This window comes from Aythya ferina, assembly GCF_964211825.1.
Source record: "Aythya ferina genome assembly, chromosome: 4".
NCBI lineage: Eukaryota > Metazoa > Chordata > Aves > Anseriformes > Anatidae > Aythya > Aythya ferina.
The window spans coordinates 62,909,637-62,930,959 of NC_140300.1; the positions used below are offsets into that span (position 1 = coordinate 62,909,637).

Consider the following 21,323-nt stretch of genomic DNA (forward strand, 5'->3'; position numbering starts at 1 on the left):
GGCAGGCAGAGCCACTAGCAGTTTCTGGAGAGACTTCTTCAGTGGGATGAGCTTGCCTGCATCCCCAGGGCTGCTGTGTACAGCTTTGGGTTATGCGTGTGGGGTATCTGTAGCACTGGGGCTGGCCAAGGGCTCCTGAGCTGTGCAGGAGCTGGCGTTGGACCTCCAAAAATACATAAACCTTAAGCATGTAGCTGGAGGTTTTCCTGAGCTACCAGATAGCCATGGCCAAGTGTGTGCTGCTGGTTGTCTCGGGTTTGATGGGGAAGAACTGCTTCTGCTGCTCCTGAGACCCCTAGTCTTTTTTTTTTTTTTTTTTTTTTTTTTTTTTTTTTTTTTTTTTTCCCTTTTTGTGGGAAACCAGAGAGATTCAGCTTTTTTACTTTTTTTATTCCAGCGCAGAACAGCTTCCCAGGCAGCCATATGGTAAGCGGTGCAAGCATCTCGTTGTGATGGCAGCAGCTCTTCTATAAATCCTCTGCTAAAGCAGGGCCTTCCATGTGGTAGCTGTGTGCTTGGCTGCCATTTGCCTGCTGTTTCTCTCCCAGCCTGGCCAGTCTGCAGTTTTTAAGAGAAAACCAGTCCAGCAGCAGCAAGGTTTCCAGCAGCGTTGTCCCTCTTGTGCGTGGAGCTGACGCAGCATCGGAGCAGGGTCACCAGGGCTCCAGCCTGGTGCCTGGCCAAATTAGGGTGGGTTTGGGAGCTGGCAGTACTGTGAGGGAATCGAGGGTTTGCCAGAGATGGCTGGGGGGGGTGCTGATGGGGAAAAGGCAGCTGCCTCGTACCTGGATGGAGCAGTGGTGATTTGTTTGTTTGTACGGGGAATTTGGGGGATTCTGAAAGCAAAACGTTTCCATCTTGCATAACTACTAGCTAAATAAGCTCCTCAGCAGATCGATACGGTACAGTATTTTAGAAGATGTGCTGTGAAGGCAACTCTGGGCAGAAGCCCACGGGGCAGCCAGGGAGTCTGCTGTGACTGCAGCAGACACGTGCTCCAGACACGGATAGCTTCAAGTCACTGGTGGCTTTTGTTTTCCTGGCATGTGAATTTGTGTTTCTGTGCACCCATCAAAAGGTGTATCTCATCCCTTCCTATTTGTCTCTCTCTATTTAGAATCCTATTGGAAAAAAAAAAGAGAGGAAATGCCTCTTTTCTAACTGGGGATTTAGCATTCAGCGCTGTTGGTTGACTCACCGATAGCAGAATTCCCCCTGACTGGGGTTGGAGCTGACTGGCTTGTGTTAGCTTTTCATATGCAGAAAATTATTTTGAAATTGAAGTTAATAACAGCAATTTAAAAATTGTCATTGATAGAAAGATAATTCAATATTTAGTTTTCTCGTGTTCTTTTTTTTATGATCTGATGTTTGAATAAAAGCACTTTTTCTGCTTCTTTGCTTAATTAGCATGTCATGAAGAACTTGGTGGCGTCAAACATACCATCTAATTACATTCATTAGCAGCATCTTCGGGACAAGTTTTAATTAAGTTGTACAATGTAGATCAATACTTGTTTTGCATCCATTGCAACTTAGGACAGGAATATACTGCTTGGCATGGTTTAATTACAGCAACTGTAATAGGAGGAATTTGGGTATCCTGCCATTTTGTTGGCAGCAGCAGCCCTTTCCCCTCCTGTTTGAAATGGTATATGTGTATATTATGGGACGTGTTGTTTGTGTCCTGCTTTAAGGAGTATTTTAAGATCGCCCCTGTTATCCCATTAAAAAGGAGAAAGCACAGTATGATTTAGGAGCAGCTGGGTATTGATATTTGACTTCAGCTGGAGCAGGAGAAATTAATGAACCTGAACCTTCAGGAGGGGAAGAGCTGGCTGCTACGGGGTGACATGTGTAATGGGAGATGATAGCAATACTTCTACATTGCTTAGACTGCGGGGTGGAAAGCCACCCGATTTTGTTTCCTTATTTTGAACAGACTTCAGTAAAATCCCCGAGTGTTGTTTCGACTGGATGTCCTCTAATTTGGTGGCATTGTGAGCCCCCAGCTGTGTTTGCTGTTTCGGAAGCAGCAGCAGACATGGCAGAACATCTACATGCCCTGTGATAGCATTGATGTACTCATAATTCATCCGCTGCAAATATCAAGATAAACAAATATTTTACGAGTGTTTGATGCCAGGGCTGAGGACTAATTTTTAACCTTAGAAAGGAGCAATGCTTTTTATTTTGGTATAATGTACTTCACGTTTTATCACTCTTGCCCCTAAGTATTTAATACGGCTTGCTATTAAATCCTTATGCTTCCATACATTTAGGCCTTTGACTCATCAGGGGAAAAAGGCACTTTGAAGCGGAATGCTAATTACAGGAACTCGATCGGCGTGTTCTTATTATAGCGAGCAGGTACCCTGCAAATAGTGTAATTATGATGCCTGGAGAACTCAGTGGGCAGCGTTTTAATGTTGTCTATGGTGATTGCAGCAGGATGACCTGGGCTGCTGTAAGGGTCCGTATGCCTGGTGTTTGCACCGGTGTGTGGCTGTGCAGAGACAGCCAGTAAACCTTGTAAGAGTTCCAGGGAAGAGGATTGATCTTCCCATTCTGTATACTTGTACAGACATACCGTTTCTCTACCAATTTTCCAGTACCTACATAAATGGTTTAATTTCTAAAGGAGCATGTAACATCCTCTGCTCATTTCAAGCTTACTCTCGGGCTAGCTCAACACGGGCTTGAAGGTCGTGAAAGTCTGGTTTTGAAAACTTCTGGTGGGATTTTTAAAGAACCCATACAGTGGAGACCATGAACTGAAGAGCTGGGGAAATGAGTTCCTTCTCAGGAGGGACATGGGTTCAAAATGTGAGTTTGTTATGCAGACGATTATGCTCTTGGAAGCACGTGTTGTAGTTCAAAGAAGGAATTTGTGTGCTTTTATAGTAGAAAGTTCCTCCTAGACTGAGGTTCTGTATAACAGCTGTGGGTTCAGTCTGTTTTTTAACTTGGATATTTAAAGCCCTGGGTACAAGAGATGACACTGGGAAGCTCAGCACTGAAAGCTGCCATAGTTTTCCTCAGCTGAATTGTATATGGATTTATTTTTTAATTATTTCACACTTTGTCCTCGAGTACTGAGTACTTCAGGCAATATGAGGGAAAATATTATGAACTTGGGAATAATTTATTGCTCTTTAATGTAACTCATTTGCTGATTGCTTACCTGACTTAACAGAGCCACGCTGCATTTTTGGGTGGAAAAGATGATGATCCCTTGGATATGTTGTAATGAAGTTGTCAAGACTTAGAAAAGTTTGCGAGGGAAAGAAAATACTGTACTATTGCCATATAAAATACTCAAAAAGCTGTACCCACAATAGCTAGGATGCCCTGCACGCTGTTTCTCATTTTGTTTTTGTCTTAAAGGCCTGATTATGTTAAAGACTCTACCACCTTAAAAGAAGAAATGTGTGGTATAAGCCTTGATGTATGAATTTGCGTGTACCTATATACTGTCGGTCTTGTATATAGTTGTTCCCCTCACCAAAATACCAGATCACAAGAACTTAAATCTGTTTTTTGCAGAAGTTCAGAGCGTGTGCAGCTTTGTTTCACGGGTAGATCTCAAAGGGTATGACTTCATTGTTAGAGGAGTTGTTGTCTTGTTGTTCTGCTTCACAAAAAGTCCAACTTCCGAGGTTAATTATAAATGGCCTGTTTACTATAGCCACCCAAATCTTGAAATGTTTACTAAAATTTGTAACGCATACATCTTCCTTAACATTTTTTTCTTATTTACAGTGAATTTACTGGACTCACGCACAGTGATGGGGGATCTAGGATGGATAGCCTACCCAAAAAATGGGGTAAGTCTGTTGTTGTTTACTTTTTCACTCAAATTATACTAATCGTTTCCATTCAGAAAGTATACTACTGGGTTTCAAAATTCCCTGGAGTGATTTGTTGGCAATGGAAGGAAAAAAAAAAAAACAACACACACAACAAAACACATATAACAACACACTGTGACTGGAAAAATGGAGCTATGTGGCTGGGGGATTGATTTATTCATGCAGTAGAGCCAGTCACAAGTATTAAAATAAATCATGAGTCAGCGCCCTCGCTCCTCCCCTCACCAAAAAAGCCATGAGGTTATTTACATTTTTTTGAGTGATAAATTCTGAATCTTGAACATTTGGGGTGCAACAATTTTCTGCAGGTTTTCTTCTAAAACAGAGTCTGGAGCATTACTGTTCTCTTCAAACGAAGAGAGCTGTTCAGAAAGACTTCTAAGGCTTCAGATAAAGTTCTGGCAGCTGACAGCACTGGAACAGGAGGTGAGCTTTAAGCACCTTGAAGAGCCTGTGTCCCTTCCTTTAATTGTACCATGGGCTGAGGGAACCTGGCCTCCTAATTTGATACCTGAAATAAGTACAGAGCTCAGGTGTGTTAATACTCTTGACCTGACTGAATTGTGTGAGCAGTCGCTGCTGTGAATTTTGGCCTTGGTTTGACTGGGGCATCCTTGATGCTGTGATGTATCGGAGAGCTTTGATAGTCTTGGAGGGTTGGTTTCTGCAAAATGTGGAGTGTTCCTGTCAATTTCTAGGAGGCATGAGCACTGTGATGTGAGAAAGCATCCTGAGATAGAAACACTGCACAGCTGTGCCCTCCAACAAAGCAGCTTTCAGGAATGTGGTATTGTAAAGTTTCAGACACCAGCTGAAATGGGCTGCAGAATTGTCTTGCACTCCAGTTTGATTACACAAAGCACAGTCAACCCCATGCATTTCTACTGCAGAGCAAATTCAAATCTGGCCTTTTCTCAATTTTGTGTAGATAGGAGTAGAAATGGCAGCCTCACTCAGACAAGCTGCTTGCTTGCAGGCCCTGGTTATGCCAGGAATGTAAAAGCACGTGGGGAACTTAGTTCATCCTGAACTCGGTTCAAGATCTAAGCCTGTTACGGTTGGAGTCTTTAGCGATATTTTTTTCTCTTGATTTAAAGATGAGAACTAAACTTGCTCCCCTTGCACGTGTGAGCATTGGAATAACCAGCTCCAGATGTGCTGGCAGAGCAGTATGTTGGCATCTTATCACACTGCAAAGATCCTGATGTCCACTTCTTAGTGTCTGCATTTTCCCTCTTCAATACTTACCTCAGTATTTTTCCTAGGATGTAAAGCAGTTGCTGCCTCCAAGTGTCCTTACAGGAATATCAGTAGAGAAATATCTTCTGAACACGTCAGGACTGGTTATCTGGGTCTGTATGTGTAGATGAGTAAATTAAAAGCTAAATATCCTATCTATAAGCCTCGGTTGTTTTTTCATTATTTAGAGAAACTTTTCTTTATTTACAAGCTCAATTTCCAAACAGCACCTGGAAGTATACTCATGAATGCCAAATTAATGGTTACTGACTCAATAGGGAGGATTTTTTTTTTCCTTAATTTAACTTCCACAAATACAAAGTGAATCAGGCAGTTGGTTTTTGAGTTTCCAGAAATCTCCTCTTAATCTTCTTTGTTTTTATGGGACGTCATAAAAATCCATGAGCTTAGCCCAGTTGTTTCTTTTGGCCTAATATATTTGTAGTACTTTATTTTACAAGTGCTGAAAAAGACTTTCCAGGCCTAATTCTTTAACCCCCGTATCTGCTCTGCAGTCAGTTGTTCTGCAGCCATACTGTTGTGTGCTTGATAATTTTATAATTTGATAATTTTTTTTTTGAAATATTCTCATACAAATTTACCTCAGGACATCTTACAGAAATGTTGGAAGGTCTGTCTGTCTGTACTGTTCCCTGTGAAGGAAAGGAGCAGAAATCTCGTGGTGTGTCATGCTTCACAGTACTCCTAGGTGTGGAAACACAGACCACGTACAGATGCGTGGTATTTTGTATTTCCTGTAGAGTCTACTTAAATAAAGTATTTGGTAGCAATTTCATAATAATACCGCTCCAGCTGGAGATACATTAGCTTTTGAAGCAGCCTTCACCTCTGTTGCTACTTTTCCACTTGTTTTTTATTATGAATATTAAGGAAATTTAGTCTTTGTCCTGGAACCACATCTGTTAGGAGACTGCATGAGGAGCTCAGCTTCATTAAAGACAGTAAGCATTTAGACTGGTAGTTTTGTGGGAATGCTTGGGAGAGGTTTTTAGTACATCACAGAGGCTCAAGGGGGAAAGTTTTGAGAATAATTTCCCTATTTATTTTTTTTATATTTTTTTATTTTTTTAAAAAAAGGTAAACAGTTGGGTGAGGAGGTCCAGCCATACCAAATGAAGTTGTTTTTGGCAGATCCTTTGTGGTAGGTGTCATATTCTAAATTTGTTGTAGCTGTATGCCATGGTAGTTCATGTGTATTGAAGCTGTAAGTCATTCCATGCTCCAGAGAGATCCAGCTGCACTCATTTAGCCCGTTGTTCACCTCGTATTTGCTGAACACAAGGGGAAAATGCACTCTCTACCTTAGGAAATGAAAGTAGTGGTAGGAGGAGACCAATGCTCCAGCCTGGATACAAATTAGGCTTTAGAGGTACGCCTGTTTCATAGCTCTAATTCCAAGTAAAGCACCTCAGCTGCTTTAGTCCCTACTAGAAGAGACCTTGGTCTGCCATAAAACAGGACGTACCTGCTTATCTTTGGGATAATGGGTTTTAGGAGAAAGGATAGAACCACTTCAGGGTTGTCTCTGCAGAGCTTTGCCTAGCTAGGTGCTTATTTGGTACGGATTTTGGCAGTATTCAATATTCTTTCAGCCTTGCCGTGTTTCATTTTTCCTATAGTCATGGAAGGTAAGAAAAATCTCTCTTTATACAGACGGAGCATTGAGAGGCCAGTGGAAATGAAATATGCAGTGGCCAAGCAGGGGTAGAAATGAAGTCTCCTGGTGTGAGGGTCCAGATGTTGTGCAGGCAAAGGTGCTTCTTTCTGCTGCTTTGCCCCGAAGAATTAATGGATCCTGGTAGTTTGTTTTTCTTGTTACCCCACGATGACTTTCCTGGCAGTGTGTGGTTCAGCAGTCATGCGTGGCTCCTAAACCTGCTGTTATATCTGTTAAAGCTCGAGTAAAGTCCTCGTAAGGTCAGTGCAGCAGTGGAACTCAGAAAAGGGACCTTCCCCCTGCCAGCTGGACGTGATCGGTGTGGAAGTGCCACCCCTTTCACAGCTTGTGAGTTGGGAATCCATCCGAAGGGACAGCTCCCACTTGGGTCTGCAGCTGGAGTAAGTTTGCTTTAATCTGAAGGTGGTTATTGGAATTACCACGGGTTCTAGCAGAGAAGCCTGGCCTCCTCTTTATTAAAACCCCTGCTTGTACAGGAGGCCTGCAGAGCCTCTGTTGCCTCCAGACTAATTCCTGGAGTGCTGTGTAGTATGATCAACACTGGGCATATTAGAGGTTTGCATGCATTATGTGCGGCTGGGACAAAAAATGGCTCTTCCCTGCAGAAACTGCTTGCATTTGCCCGTGCCAAATGTATTTTTTTAATCACAGGGAGACTCACAGAAGTAGGAGGTGCTGTGAGAGAAATGGTTGGGTCAGATCAGTGTTTGCAGGCAGAATCGCTGCGTTACCTCCCTTGGTTTGGCAGGAGGCTCTGCGTGATGCATTTGGGCTCCCCGCAAAGCCATAGCAGGGGTGGAAGCTACAAAGAGCTCCGTGTAAACCTCTGCTCTTCAGTCTCACTCTGACCAGGTAAAAGCACAGACACTTTTAACAATAACCAGATAATTGCAAAAGTTGCTGATTAAAATAAATGCTGTTTTCACTGGCTTGATTTAGCAATTATGTCTGATGTGTTTCTGTGGCCATGATAGTGCTGATTTACTTGTTCCAGACCCTCGCTCCTTTCAGGGTTTTCTTTTTAAAATTATTTCTTCACAACCTTGGAGCACTATTTTCTTTCCAAATTGGAGCACCGCACACCTGCTTTACTTCTGTACTTTATTCCCATCTCCTCCACCTCCCGTTGATTTTCCTGAACTTTCTGTGGCACAGAGCAGGAAAACCTCCGTGCTCCTTGGAGCACTGGCTGTGTGCTGTGGCTCACTGCACAGCTCCACGTTCTGGGCTTTTTTAGGGAAATAAACACGCACTGAGGAGTCTTGTCCTGTGGAGATGTTAGAGGATGGTGGGATCACTCAATTCTTTATTCACTGCAGAAAATGAGAGCGCTAGCTGACTGGCTGCACATGAATTGCAAGAGGGAAAGCAATTGCCCCAGCTTTTGGTGCTCAGTAAGGACAAACCCTGGAAGCAGAGGGAGTGAAATCAAACGGTTTGGTTCTGCAAGTTGCTTGTCACTTCTGCAGGCCTTCAGTAGTTTTGGGTATTTATTTATTTTGGCGAGGGGTGGGTAGGGGCGAGCATTTCTGGCTCGTCCTTCTGAGGACAGGTACCCTAGGGTGCCTCTTTGAAGTTAAAAATAACAGCGCTTTAGATTACTCAGCATGGCTTGCAAATACATTCATGCTTTTTTCCTCTGTCGATCTTGGTTCAGATAGAGATTTTAGGCAGGAATCCTGGATTGGAGGCAGTGTTTGCCCTCGGGGTTAGAAATAAAATAAAGGGGGAGGGATAGGGGGAACGGGAGGAGAAGGATTCTTGGCACCATTGAGCTGTGTCATATAGCTATGATTATAATTGGCATTTTCAGGGCAGTACTTCTGGCAGCCCGTGTTTTCTCCTGCAAATGCCGCCGCTCGGCTGTGACCAGTGTGGAAGAGGAAGCAGAGGGATATGCTCACATGGCAAGAATACGTTTCATACTGCAGCAGGGAGCATACTAGAGATAAAAGTAGGACCTGAGTAGGTGAAAAGAGACAAAACCCTGCAATTTGGCTATTTATTTACACATACTTTTGAACACACACGGATTAGTGAGAAGCATGGTCTGCATCTGTGAATTATTTGAAGCAAACTGGGTAATCCAGCTAAGGTGATTCGGGTGAAATTTGATGAAAAGTACTTTGTACTGGTACAGCTTTGGGGCAGATGTGGGGTTACCTTCCCAGGAGGTCTCTAACAGCAGGTCAGACTGTCATTTCTCATGCTCTGGACAAGCAGAGTTGATCTCTTCTGGAGGAGCAGACCGGATGATCTGTTTTGCCCTCTTCTTGCCCTGCATACAAATTGCTGTAGATTGGAATCCTCTCCTAACTCTGTCTGGGGTAAGGTTTCCTTTTGCATTTCTGATCTCTTGATTTATTTATTTTTTCTTGCCCTGCTTATAAAACATTGCCATTGTGCTCATCCAACACCCTGTATTTAAGACCAGTTTTTCTGATGCCTGTAAGAGATCACCTGTCGTATGTAGCTTCTTTTAAGGTAGAGTACCTCATGCTGCAGAACAGTTTTCATTGAAAGTCCTCACCATTTTATTTTTGTCCTTTCCCTTATCTTTCCCATCTGAAGTTAAATCTTCTCACCCCATTTGAGCGTGCTCTTAAATTTGTTGTCCTGGACTCTTTTCTACCTGCCCTTTAGTTTGTACACTGTTGACATCAATCAAGCCTTCATTTGGTAGCAGCATCTGGCAAGGCATAGGCCTTATTAAAGGAGCTCTAAAATGCCTGGAATACTCTGAAGTACTGTAAAATAAATTAATACTTACAAGATTAAGAATAAAGCAAGTCTTTATCTCTGTTAGAACTGTATTGATAGAATTATACATTACTATCCTGGACTTGAAAATCTACCACAGAAGAAATGAAGGCTGATCCTTCAGTGTATCTTTTTGTAAATACAGTTGTCTGCATTAGGCTCATCCAGCAAACAATAATCTCCTTTCATGCTAAAAAGTCTTTTTTTATTTCTCCAGTGTCTAAGAATTGCATTTGGGGATAAGAGCTTTGAAGAGCTTTATCTTCTAATACCATTGTTTTCTCTGTTACTTTTGTGCCAGTTCCAGAAATATTGGTACCCAACAGTTAGGAAGCATACAATTAAAATGTATAAGCATAGTGCTGTCATGAAGAATCTGAAATTTTGTAGAATAAAATATTATCATTATGGAATACATGTGTCACAGCCCAGGGTTTATAAAACATGCATTAGGATTTTATAGCTTATGTTGATGAATTTGTGCTATATTACTTATGCTACTTACTACTTCATATCCTATATTTATATATAAATCACTGGAGTACTTACACTGTAATCACATAATCTGTTTATATGACTTAAAATGCAGTGGCCTTGGTCTTGTCCCCTTTGACTGCATATATTTTTATTCAGATTAATGGCTTTTTTTTGGAAAATAAATTCAGGACTGCGATCTCGTATTTTATTTAGTGTTCTTTTTATAATGGAGGAATGTTGTTTTTCTTTTCATGTTGCTCATTCAGGAAAGCCAGCTCAAAAAGCATGAAATAGAGTGAATGCTGACTTCAGGGGGGAAAAAAAAGCATGATAAATTTTAGTCTGGGAGGCGAACATTTTAGAGTGCACAGTTCCTGAAAATAGAGTGTTAAAATGGGAGATGCTATTTTGTCTTCATGGCTAGTGGTTGCCTTGTGTATTGGACAGTGAAAGATGACAATAAAAATTAAAGGGCTTTTTGAAGGCCAATCAGCTACCTTAAAACAAAGGAAACTTCAGGATAGCTTTTTGATTGACTTCTGTATAACTACAAACTCCTGGTGGGTGGCTATTCAAGAAACAGTTCAGCAGCCAAACGTGTAAGACTGTTCAAGCAAACTTACTTCTATTTTCAAGCTGTGCAATGGGAATGGCCAGGATTTTCAGAGATTGAAAATGGCAGCTATTGTGCTTGTTGTTTGCTTGTCCTGTTGCAGAAATGGATGTTTTTAAGTTTCCATAGCCTATGCACATGCATACAAAAGAGGAGGGTGGGACTGGGTTTTTAGCCAGCAAGAGAAAATTCTGGTGTTTTAGTTGGAAGCTCTTTTTACCTCAAAATATTTTGGTTTCATACTGTCTTAATTTATCTTAGGCTTCTTGATTTTTTTGGGAAAAAAAGCATGCTGAGCTATATTATTTAGTGTGTTTCACTAAAGCAGTCAGTAATCATGAGGCCTGTTGGTTTTAATGTTGAAAGCACTGTGGCAAAATCACTGTTCCTTATTTTTATTTCAAGGTAGCTTACCGCAACCACGTCAGTGACGTAGAAAAGTGTTGGGAGTAAAACTAGACTTGCATCTTGCAGGGTTTCGTCTTCACCTTTTCAGACCTACCCCTGGATGATCTTCATGACTTGTAAGCGGTAACGCAGGGACGAGTTGCCAGATAGCTGCAGGCCGTCAGGATCAGTCCTGGGGCTGGGTAGGCTGCAGGCGTTCCCGGTTGTTTCAGCATGCCTCTGGAGATGAGGATGAGGAATTGCCTGCTGAGCAGCGCAGCTCCCAGGAGAGGGGCAGCAGTAGGGATGCGTGGATGTTGCTGATGGCTCTCTAAAAACTGCAGCTGCCAGACCAGGCTGAAACGCCCCCAGTGGAGCCCTTGTTTCACCTCCTTTTGATGCTTTCCAAGAAAGCAAGCAGCAGTAGATAGCTGGCTTTTGCCACAATGCTTTTTGCATTTGACATGTCCCTTCTTGCTTATGTCTATGCTGTGTTGATTATTCCAGCAAGTGCCAGGGCACTACTTTGATTATATTCTTGATTTAATAAAATTTTGCTGGTAGAGAAAATCAAGTTGTTCTTTGCATTATGGAAGAGATGCTTAAATTGCTAGAGAAATTACCAATTTTTAAAGCTTGGTTTCACTTCAGGAGCGTGCATCTTATTGACTATGAACCACCTATATGTTGAAATGCAGCAAATAGTGTCCTGTAGGTTTGTTACTGTGCTCAAGTAAGATAAACCAGAAGCTTGTGAAGCTGTGTGCTTTCCATGGATAATTACCCTCCTTGGGATGCTTTTTTTCTGTAGCATTAAAGGTGAGAATTCTCGGCTTTTGAAGCAGGGTCAGGACTGAGTCCTTAAGCTGCAAAAGTTCTCAATTGACTTAAGCAAAAATGTTTTGGGGCCAGTGACCTGGCTCTCATCCTTGAAGGTCTTCCAGTAATATTATTTACCCATAATGTTGACAGGCCCATCTTGCCGTGCAGCAGATCCAGCCGGCAGGAGATAGCACAGAGTATGTCTTAATGTGATTTGAGATGTTGGTGGGCACTTAATCTATTTGCAGTCCTCTTCCGCTTGTGAGGAAGAGCTGCAGGCTCGATGGTGCTCAGCTTAGCTCTTCTCCTGCCTCGCCTTGGGCTGCGAGCTCGCCAAATGATCTGTGAGTGAGGGTTTCAGAATGGGGAGTGGGAGAGGAGGAGTTAACAGGACTTTGGTGTAACTTAAATATCGATTTATTGAAAGCAATCTTACAGAATTCGTGGATTTGTAGGTGTTTGATTTTCTCTGATACATGAAGTGCATGGGCTGCTCTTCGGGAGCAGTCCTGCTATGATCCCAGAGCCCCATCTGTACCCATCAGATACCAAGTGGGGTGGGAAAATTGCCCCCTTCTGGGAAGAGGGAGTTAAAGTAGTTATATCTTCTTCCAGCTTCAGAAGAACGAGCACTTTTTCCTGTGCTGGCAGCCTTTTTCAGTGGGACCTCTTTTTTTTGTTCGCTGTTTTTGTGGTTGTCTACATATTCAGTCTCCAAACTCCTGGTGCTGATGCTGTGATGCTCCAGGTTTCTTGCTGGAGCCTGGGAGTTTTTCCTGAAGTTAGTCACTTGAAGTTTAGAGGGCCATCAAAGCGCTGCTGTGTGTGGCATCCAGCATTGCTTGCACCTCCTTCAGCTGACAGCAAAGGACAGCAAAAATGTGGCCCTTGGTCTTCTGTTCGGAAACCTTGGGGGTGTTCAGTTGTGTTTCATTAGTTTTATTTTCCACAAAAAGTGGGAAGGTGCACGCTTAAGAGCTCTTTGCCTTGTTTTCAAACCTCCAACTGTTTGCAACTGGGCAGCTGTTGGAGCTCCGCACAAAACGTGATTTTTAAGTGCTGGTACGAATTGTAGGGCATGCACTGACTGTTTTAGTTGATTGCAATGCAAATGTATAGTAAGCCTGTAAATCGTCGCCGGTGTTGTGATTACAAATCATTACAATAATGCGAGATTATTCAGTTTATTGCAAATCCTTCTAGACTACACAATTAAAGTCGTAACCACAAGTATAATCCTGTGAGATAAAGTCACTTCATTATACAGTCTCCTTCTGGTTTACTGTTTGCTTTATTTTGATGCCAGATTGAATAACTGTAGTTAACTTTAGTGGCAGCATCTCTCTTTTTTTTTTTTGGCTCTGCTATGTCTGGAGTTTATTGTGCATCATTAAAACAAGCTTATTAATATTACAAGCTTATTAATATATTACATATTTTATATATTATGAACATTATATACTAATGTATGTTACATATGAATAATATATTATAATGCTGTATGTTAATACACAGTAACAATATACAAATAATATAAATATTAAATACAGTAGTTGGGCAAAGCCCTGATGATTTCAGTTCTAGTACTGAGAAAATCAACGTAAAATGACATAAGTAGCTTTAGAAAAGAATTGCTGATTATTGTGCCTATCTCAATAGATGTTTTGTCAGACGATCAGAAAATACAAGCCTTGCAGTCACTGCTACCCAGTGGTAGGTAGCAGGGTGGGTGACTGGGACCAGGTCAGTGGCTGCAGCCAGCCTGCTGCAGAGATGCAGTGTGGCAGAGTTTATAAAGCTACTGAGCAGGAACAGAGCGAATAGGTCATTCGGAAATGGATTTCAGGCCAGATCAAACCTTGTTGCACAGCTTCAGATACTCATCTCCTTTCTCATACGGTACTTTTTCCCCCCAGCACATTACAATTCTTGTTTCCAGTGTAAAGAAAACCCAGGTAGGCGAAGGGGTTGCTTTGCCAGCCAGCCAGAGCTTGGTGACTCCGTGTGTTGGAGTGATTCTGATAAATACCCAGACTGAGATAATCAAAACCTATCAGGGGATTTGGTTGTTGCCCTACGTATTAATTTTAATGATAATTGAATATCTGGGCACATTACACAGGCTGTACAGCTCAGCTCCAGGCTTCCCAATCCCTGCGTATTCAATTTTAAAATGTTGCTTATTCAGAGCCTGATATATTTAATTTAGAGGGGTGGTCGTGATGCAGGCGAGCTGTACAGATAGACGGGATCTATTGTGTCCTTTGGAGTCGCAGTAACTAAGTCTGGCAGAGCCTGTTTCTCAGAGCTCTATGTGTGTATTGAACTGGCAAATGTCTTTAGCCCCCAGGGGATTTGGTTATGATGCTGCCTGTATAATGTTTGTAAAAGGCTTCTGCTGTGAGGGTTTGTAGAGAAAGCAGGGAAGCCGAAGCAGCCCGTGCTTGGTGTTTGCAAAGCTGTTTTGTCCGCCACTTGCCTGCTCCTCTCTTCCCTGCCCCTTTTTTGAGCACAGGAGCACCCCTGAGCTCTCCTGCTTGTGGGCGCTTAGCTCTTCCTGGGCTAACCTGGGGCACCTTCCCAGGTGTCACAGGGTCTTCAACGGAGGCCAGAATCTTTGTGCCAAGCTTTTGGAACAAGAGGTTTTTCCTAGAAGCATCGCCCGGTGCATCTGTCCCTGCTGTAAGAACCCGAAGTGTCCCTGTTGATCAAGAATAAAGCAAATAAGTGAGACCCAAACTGGGTGCTTGTGCCAGAGGTTTCTTGTGTTTGCTTGAACTGGAACTAAGCTAGCAGAGTCTTGAAGGTTACTTTTTTAAAAAGCAAACAAAAGCAAGCAGATGGTCCCTTCCTTTTTTTATAATCTTTGTTTTGCCTGTTCAAAAATAAAAGCAGCAAACAGAAAATAATGAAAACAAATCTTTTTCCACACACAATGCTGTGACCAAAACTATTGCTTGGCAATTTTCCTTTCTGTGCTGTGCACACAGATTTAAATCAGATCTGAACTTTCTTCCATATTAGTCTAAATACACAAGTAATCAAAATGAAAATAGGAAAGAAAGTTAGGCGACTCCCTGCTGTTCAAATATGTTAATTGCAAATCATTGACATTCTAGGCGTGCTGTTTCTCACTGAGTTATAGTTTCCTTGCTTGTGGAGTAAAACAATCAATTAAAACTACTATCATAGTATTTGCAAGTTCTCATTTGGAAATAAGAACAGATTTATGAATGAGTGAGCTGGAGGTAATGGTGACTTCATGGGATTTAAGGCCACTGGGGCTAGTACGGTCATGTAGTTGGGTCCCCGGTGGCATGCAGGGTGTAGAAAATTGTACAGGGGTCCTTGCAACAGGTCTTAAACTTTGCTTTGACCTACTTTGTATCTTTTGGACAGGGATTTCTTCCTTAAGTCTTTCTATTATGGGTAATCCAGTGTATCCCTTTGTATCTTGTGGCAACAACAGGCTATCCTTACTACAAGACAAACAAATCTTTCTAGTCTGAACTGGTCAAATTTCAGTTCTCAATGCCTTTTCTTGCCAATTTTACAGATACCCACCCGTTACCTTTCTACTTCTCTTCCCTCTGCCCCTTTTAAGCAATTAATGGCTGCAAGCATGTTAGCCACATCCCAGCCTTCTCTTCAAACTTTTTTTTTTTTTTTTTTTTTTTTTTTTCTTGCTGTAAAGCAGGTTTTTGATGTCTTGAGCAGTTGTGGACTTTTTCTGGGCTCTTTAGAATTCGTTGACATCCTTGTTGAAGTGTTGCCATTTGAAATGAAAGTGGCTCTCTGGCAGTGGCCTTAGTGAAGTGTTGTGTTCTCTTTTTGTTTGCCTCTGTGAGGGAAGGGCAGAAGAAAAAAACCCTTGCACTGGAAGCCAAGTAGAAGTGAAGAGGAAATTTTAGTGGCAGTTCAAGTGGATGATGTGACAGAGGAGCTGAGATACGGTGCTAGATGTATCTGTGGCCTGAAGCTGTGTGCAGGAGTTGACCTGGGTGCTAGGTTATTTGGGAAGAGGGGTGCAAGGGAGATCGACGGCGGACACCTCCCACTAGACCAGGTTGCTCAAAGTCCCATCCAGCCTGGCTTTCAATGTAATCCTGCAGCCTCCTAAAACCCTAAAAAAACCAACAAACAACAGGTAGGGTTCAGCCCTTGGCTCAGCATCAGCTTTTGTGCAGGTAAGGGTTTCATGCCTGCAAAGCCAAACCCCATACAGCATCTCGGGACTCTGCATTCCTGAGCAAAACACATTTGTGTGGCCCACGGCTGTGCTTGTGTGTGAGTGTGTACATGCCACACAGTGCAGAGGGATGGGTGATAGCTTTAAAACATGTATGAGGAGGCAGTTTGGGAGGAAACAGGGAGAAAGGGTAAAGATGCAACAGCAGGTTTTTGTGTCTGTCTTCTGAATGGTTCATTCTTTTATTTCATGTAAAATTTCTTCCACAGCTTACTGCTTTAAGTTTGTTGTTGTTGTTGTTTGTGAACAGTAATTTATAGATGAGAGCACACATTCTTAGAAAGCTTTAGGTATTGTATGCTATGAGGGCAGCTTTTCAACATTTCTTTAGCATTTGAACTTTCTGTAGATGTGTTTTTTGGTACGAAGAATGATGTAAATTCACCACGTGACCTGTAGAAGTGTTGTTTTCTATGCTAACTAGTTTTTCATATGACAATTACAATTTGTATTTATTTTCAAAGTGCATTCACTCATCCCTTTCCTTTCAAACTTCAATGCTTTGTGAAACACATCCAGTTTCAGCCGGAGGAAAGCTTAAAGCTGAGGAGACAAAGATTGAAAAGGGATTGATTTCATGGTTTAACTGCTAAATAATAATGAAATTGAGTTTGTAATTTCATGTTTGTGTGAAGTGGTCAATCAGTTCATTTTGCAGAGTGACAGTAAGCTGTAGAATAGGGATAAATAATCATCTTTAGTCTCTGTGCTGAGTACTGCCTTTCTTCCAGGGTACTCCTGAAGATTATTTAAAACTATCTGTTTCACCAGAAGTTCAAGCTGGAGACGAGGATTATCTTGCCTGGCAGTAGAATGCTGTCTGTAAACCACACAAAACTGAGAGCAGCTTGCCTTCAGCGAGGGACCGGCTGTGCAGGTGTCTCACACGAGCTGCTTATGGTTTTCTGACAGGCCCTTGGTGGAAACCCTGAAATGAAACACCAGAGTCTTACTCTACTGCTCCAATTTGTAACGTGCTGTTAATCCAGGTGTACCCTGGTGTGGTGGTTTTACTCAGGTGGGCAGCCAAGCTCCACCACGGCCGCTCTCGCATTCCCCCTTTCCCTCTGAGGGACCACAGCCCTAAGCTGCCAGGCCCTTATCCAACATGGGGCAGCTTCTGGATCCTTCTCACAGAAGCCATCCCTACAGCTTCCCCACTACTGAAACCTTGCCATGTTAACCTGCTACACCTGGATGGAAAAAAAAAAAGTAACATGAGCTCATTGCTAACTTGAGCAAGCAAGGACTTTGCAATAGGCCAAGTGGTTCACTTTCTGTTCTGGCTTTCTTGATAGCTTCTTCTCTGGGGTGTATATCTACATGTACGTGCTCAGCATTTGTCTTCTTCCCCTCTGTGCCTCAGGGACGCAGGCCTGCAACAGGCCCTGGCCATAACCTGGTGAGAGGAACATGTGCAGGCCTTGATTGCTACGTGCTCTTACGCTCGGTCTCTATTCCAGCGTGTTGGTGGCTGCTTTAAATCCCTCACTGGGTCAGTGGATGCTCAGGGCTGACCATGGACTGGGCTTCCTGAGCAGATAATTGCTGCTGAAACTCATCCACATCCCTCTTGATGGTTTCCAATGGATGGAGGTGCAGCTCCCATGGCAAGTTCTCCCTATGGCTGGCTATCCTCACCACTTCAAATAACTAACCTGTACCTTACCTTTTCTTTGGAAGTCTTTGATTTTCAGTTCCTGGATCTTCTAGTTAGATGAAAAGAGCAATCTAATAACAAAAATATTCTTTTTGTGTGGGTGTTACAGTATCAACTGCAGTTTATCAAGCAAAGCATAGTGTATATGGTTAGGTAAATTTCTTTCAGTTACTTCTTGTAAGGCAGCTTTCCCAGACTTTGCAATATCACAGCTGTTTGCTGAAACAGCATTTATTTTTGAACTGCAGACATCTCAGCTCAATATTTAGCAAGCGATTGTATTTGCTTTTCTAGCCGTGGCATGTTGATGTTCAATTGGTTTTTCAGAGGTTGTCAGAGACTCGGAAAGAGCACGTGGAGTAGTGGCTGCAGGTCAGGAAAAATAATTGACAACATACAGAACCTCTTCAGAAATGCATCTTCTGAGATAGGTAGGGTTTAGGATATCCATCATTTAACAATTCTCCCCTCAAAACAATCAAAAAAAAAACCCCGTCAGCAACACCTCCATAATTCTTCAGTTCCAGATTTAAAGATTCACTGAGGGCCAGTTTGCATCTCAGTCTCATGCTTCCCTGTAATTCCAGTGCTATATTTTAAAAGTAACATAAGCCTGATGCAGTGGGAATTAAATCCCACTGAATAAAAAGTAACTAAAAGTTACATTATGTTGTAGAATAAGCATGACAAGCAACCACATGTATAATTTATTGCCTATAGTGGGTAAGTACTTAACAACAGTCATAATAAACTCATTCTGTTCATTCATTTTTAGATCTTAGCATACTGATTCAGACCTTAACTGAAAGTGAATATACAATCAATGTGAGGCTTTTTATGCTGGTTTAATAATGTAGGACTGTTGAGGATCTTTAATTAAATAATTATTCTTTGTTCAATCAGGATAGATTGCCTCACTATAGGGATTGTAAGAAAGAACATGCAAAATCCACCCTAAACTGATCACGGTTTAACTACTTACACTGGATTACAGTAAGTGATGGTCTTTGTTGCACAAAGAAGTGAGAGCAATGCAAAAGCCAGGAAAAATTGTCAGATATTAAAAATGTAATGCCTAATTCCGAGGTGATCAAAGGAAAGCACGCTAAGACCCAATTTGATGGTGTGGTGAACAAAGTTACAGCTGTTTGACAAAAGGGAAAAGTGGAGTTTCTACAGGGTTCAGGTTCCAACAGTTTTCTTTGGTTTTGGTAACAGTTGTAAGGTGCTCAGCACTTAAGAGGTGGAGCTTGCCTCCTTTAGCTGCCTACCTAGGAAATGGCCCTTCAGAAAACCCGGCTTTCATTTTTTTTAAACTAGTAACCTCACGTATTAAAGAGGTGGCAAATGGAGCTGTTAGGAGGAGGTACAATAAATTGCCTGGTGTATATGCCTGCTGTGCATGGCAATTCCCAGAAGAGGATCTGCACAGACAGACCAGCCTTCACATTTCTTCTGTCTGGGTGAGTTGGAAACGCAAAATCTGCCTGGCGTGGGGGCTGCTGCTCGTAGCAGCGCACAAGGCTGACTTCAGATGGCCCCTGCCGCCGTGGCATGTCATTAATGCAGCTCACGGTGACTGGACTGAGAGGACTTCAGTGTTTATTAGGGGAATATAATCATTTAAGCCTGAATAAGCTTCAAAGCACTAATGTGGCTGTTTGGCCAACATAAATGAGATGTAAATTTGTGCTGAATAGCCGCTGATTACAGAAAGATGATTAATGCAAAATTTGAAATTGATTTATGGGTGCAGTTGTCAGGGCCTAAGCCATGAATGTAATATTATCTTGATGAAAAGCCTTGGGTAGATTAGAATCCAGGGAGCAGGGGTAAAACAATGCATTTGTTGGAGGGCCTGGTATGGTGTAAGGGTTGTCTGTAATCTAGTCAAATCTGGGGTATGCCTGAGAGGTTAGGCTTTTGCTGCATAGCACATGGATAATTACATCCCTTCTCCTGAAACATTAGGAAAAAGAGGAGTTTAATCTGTTTTATTTTCATTAAATGGACTTTTTAGTCAAGTAATTTTTTTCTTTTACTGGAAAATCTTTAAAAATAAGTGTTCTCACTTTCAGGACATTCTAGGTAGCTGATGACAATGATGAAGATTAATGATTTAGCTCAGTTTTTGCAAAAAGCATGTTCCATCTCATCCCCCACCAATTTCCACTAGTGCATGCAGGAATAGGCCAAATGAGTTGTATTACTCCAACTGTAGGCAATTAGAAGCCCCAAATTAGTTTTTATGTTAAGACATACAGTAGTTTTAATGATAAGACATACAATAAAAAGGAAGACTTCCTTTCTTGCTTGCTGCTTTTGAAAATGGTTCTGTGAACCTGTTGGTATCATCAGATGACGACTTACACAAAGACTGTCCCCAAAACTCTGAAAATCCAAGCTTTCGGTTATAAATCTAAAATGTGTGTCATATTGTGCTGAGTCCTTCTGAAAATCTGCCTCCGTCAGTCTTCTGGTGTTGAACTGCGCGTTGTCAACATTGCTTGTTACAGCATTTGTTAAATTGTTCTGCAATGACTGTTACATTAAACAGGGAAAAATGATTTAATGGTATTGTGTTTCTCCATTGCCTCTTTCATGCTCGTATTCATTGTTGCTGCGTCGATTGCTGGACAGCAGTGTGAAACGTCTGCTTAATTCAGATGCAGGAAGAATTTCAAACCTTAAAGGAAAAAAAAAAAAGGAGGAGGGGGGTTGCGAGTACCACAGTGCTTTGTTCTGGGAACAGGTCAGAGCAGCCTCTGATTAGGCATGCTGGAGAGGGGCTGATGCTCCTTTTTATTTCAGTTGCTGTAACCTCCAGCTGGGTTCTCCTTCCAGTCAGATTTCAGTCCTGACATCGTTCATTGATCATGCAAATGATCAAAGTCTGAGCAAAACTTCTGTCCCATTTTCATTTTCCTATTACATCTTGGAGCACAGCACTGAAGTCTAGGTGACTTTGTCCTCACGTTACTTCACTTTCTGCAACTTTATTTGTGCAGCTCTCCAAGCGGGTAATATATTTCATCGTAAGCATGTTCTGCAGATAATTTGTAATGATTTAATTGCTCTTCTTTCTTGCAGGCTTTTAGGGTGGGATTTGCTTAAGCAAATTACCGCTTGTGTTTTAAGATGCTATCTCAGCTTTGCAGACATCTGCGTTCATAGTCATCTTGTCAGTAGTGTGGAGTGAGCCAGGAATTACCAAACCAGTGTTCTGTATTACACGGTAGGAAGTCTCTCGCAGTGCCTGCTGCAGAAATAAAAGAGAAAGGTGTGGCAGCAAACTGTGCATGTGTGTTACAGATATAAGAAAATATGGAAGGATCATTCAGGTAGCAAATTCAAAGGTTTAAATCATAGGAGCTGACGATCATGAAGTTCTCCATACAGCTTCAGGTAACTTCTGCTGCTTCTGCTGTCTTCTCATTTAGCACATCTAGAAAGGAGCAGTCTTGCTTAGTCTCACGCTCATTTCAGCATGGGTCTTTCCTACTTGGTGTTTTTCCTTAGCTCTCTGAATAACTTGTGTGCAAACT

General features: G+C 42.0%; 1 protein-coding gene across 11 annotated transcripts in view; it reads left to right on the plus strand.

The window, feature by feature from the left end:
- Nucleotides 1-21,323, plus strand: part of EPHA5 (EPH receptor A5) — a 192,026-nt gene that overhangs the window by 10,527 nt on the left and 160,176 nt on the right. For 10 of the 11 annotated variants that reach the window (XM_084519381.1, XM_084519372.1, XM_084519377.1 and 7 more), the window contains exon 2: nt 3,763-3,827. In XM_084519381.1, the coding sequence (XP_084375507.1) occupies nt 3,763-3,827 (65 nt within the window). Of the gene's footprint in view, nt 1-3,762; nt 3,836-21,323 lie in introns of all 11 variants that reach the window. The other variant, XM_084519382.1, reaches the window with a different exon arrangement.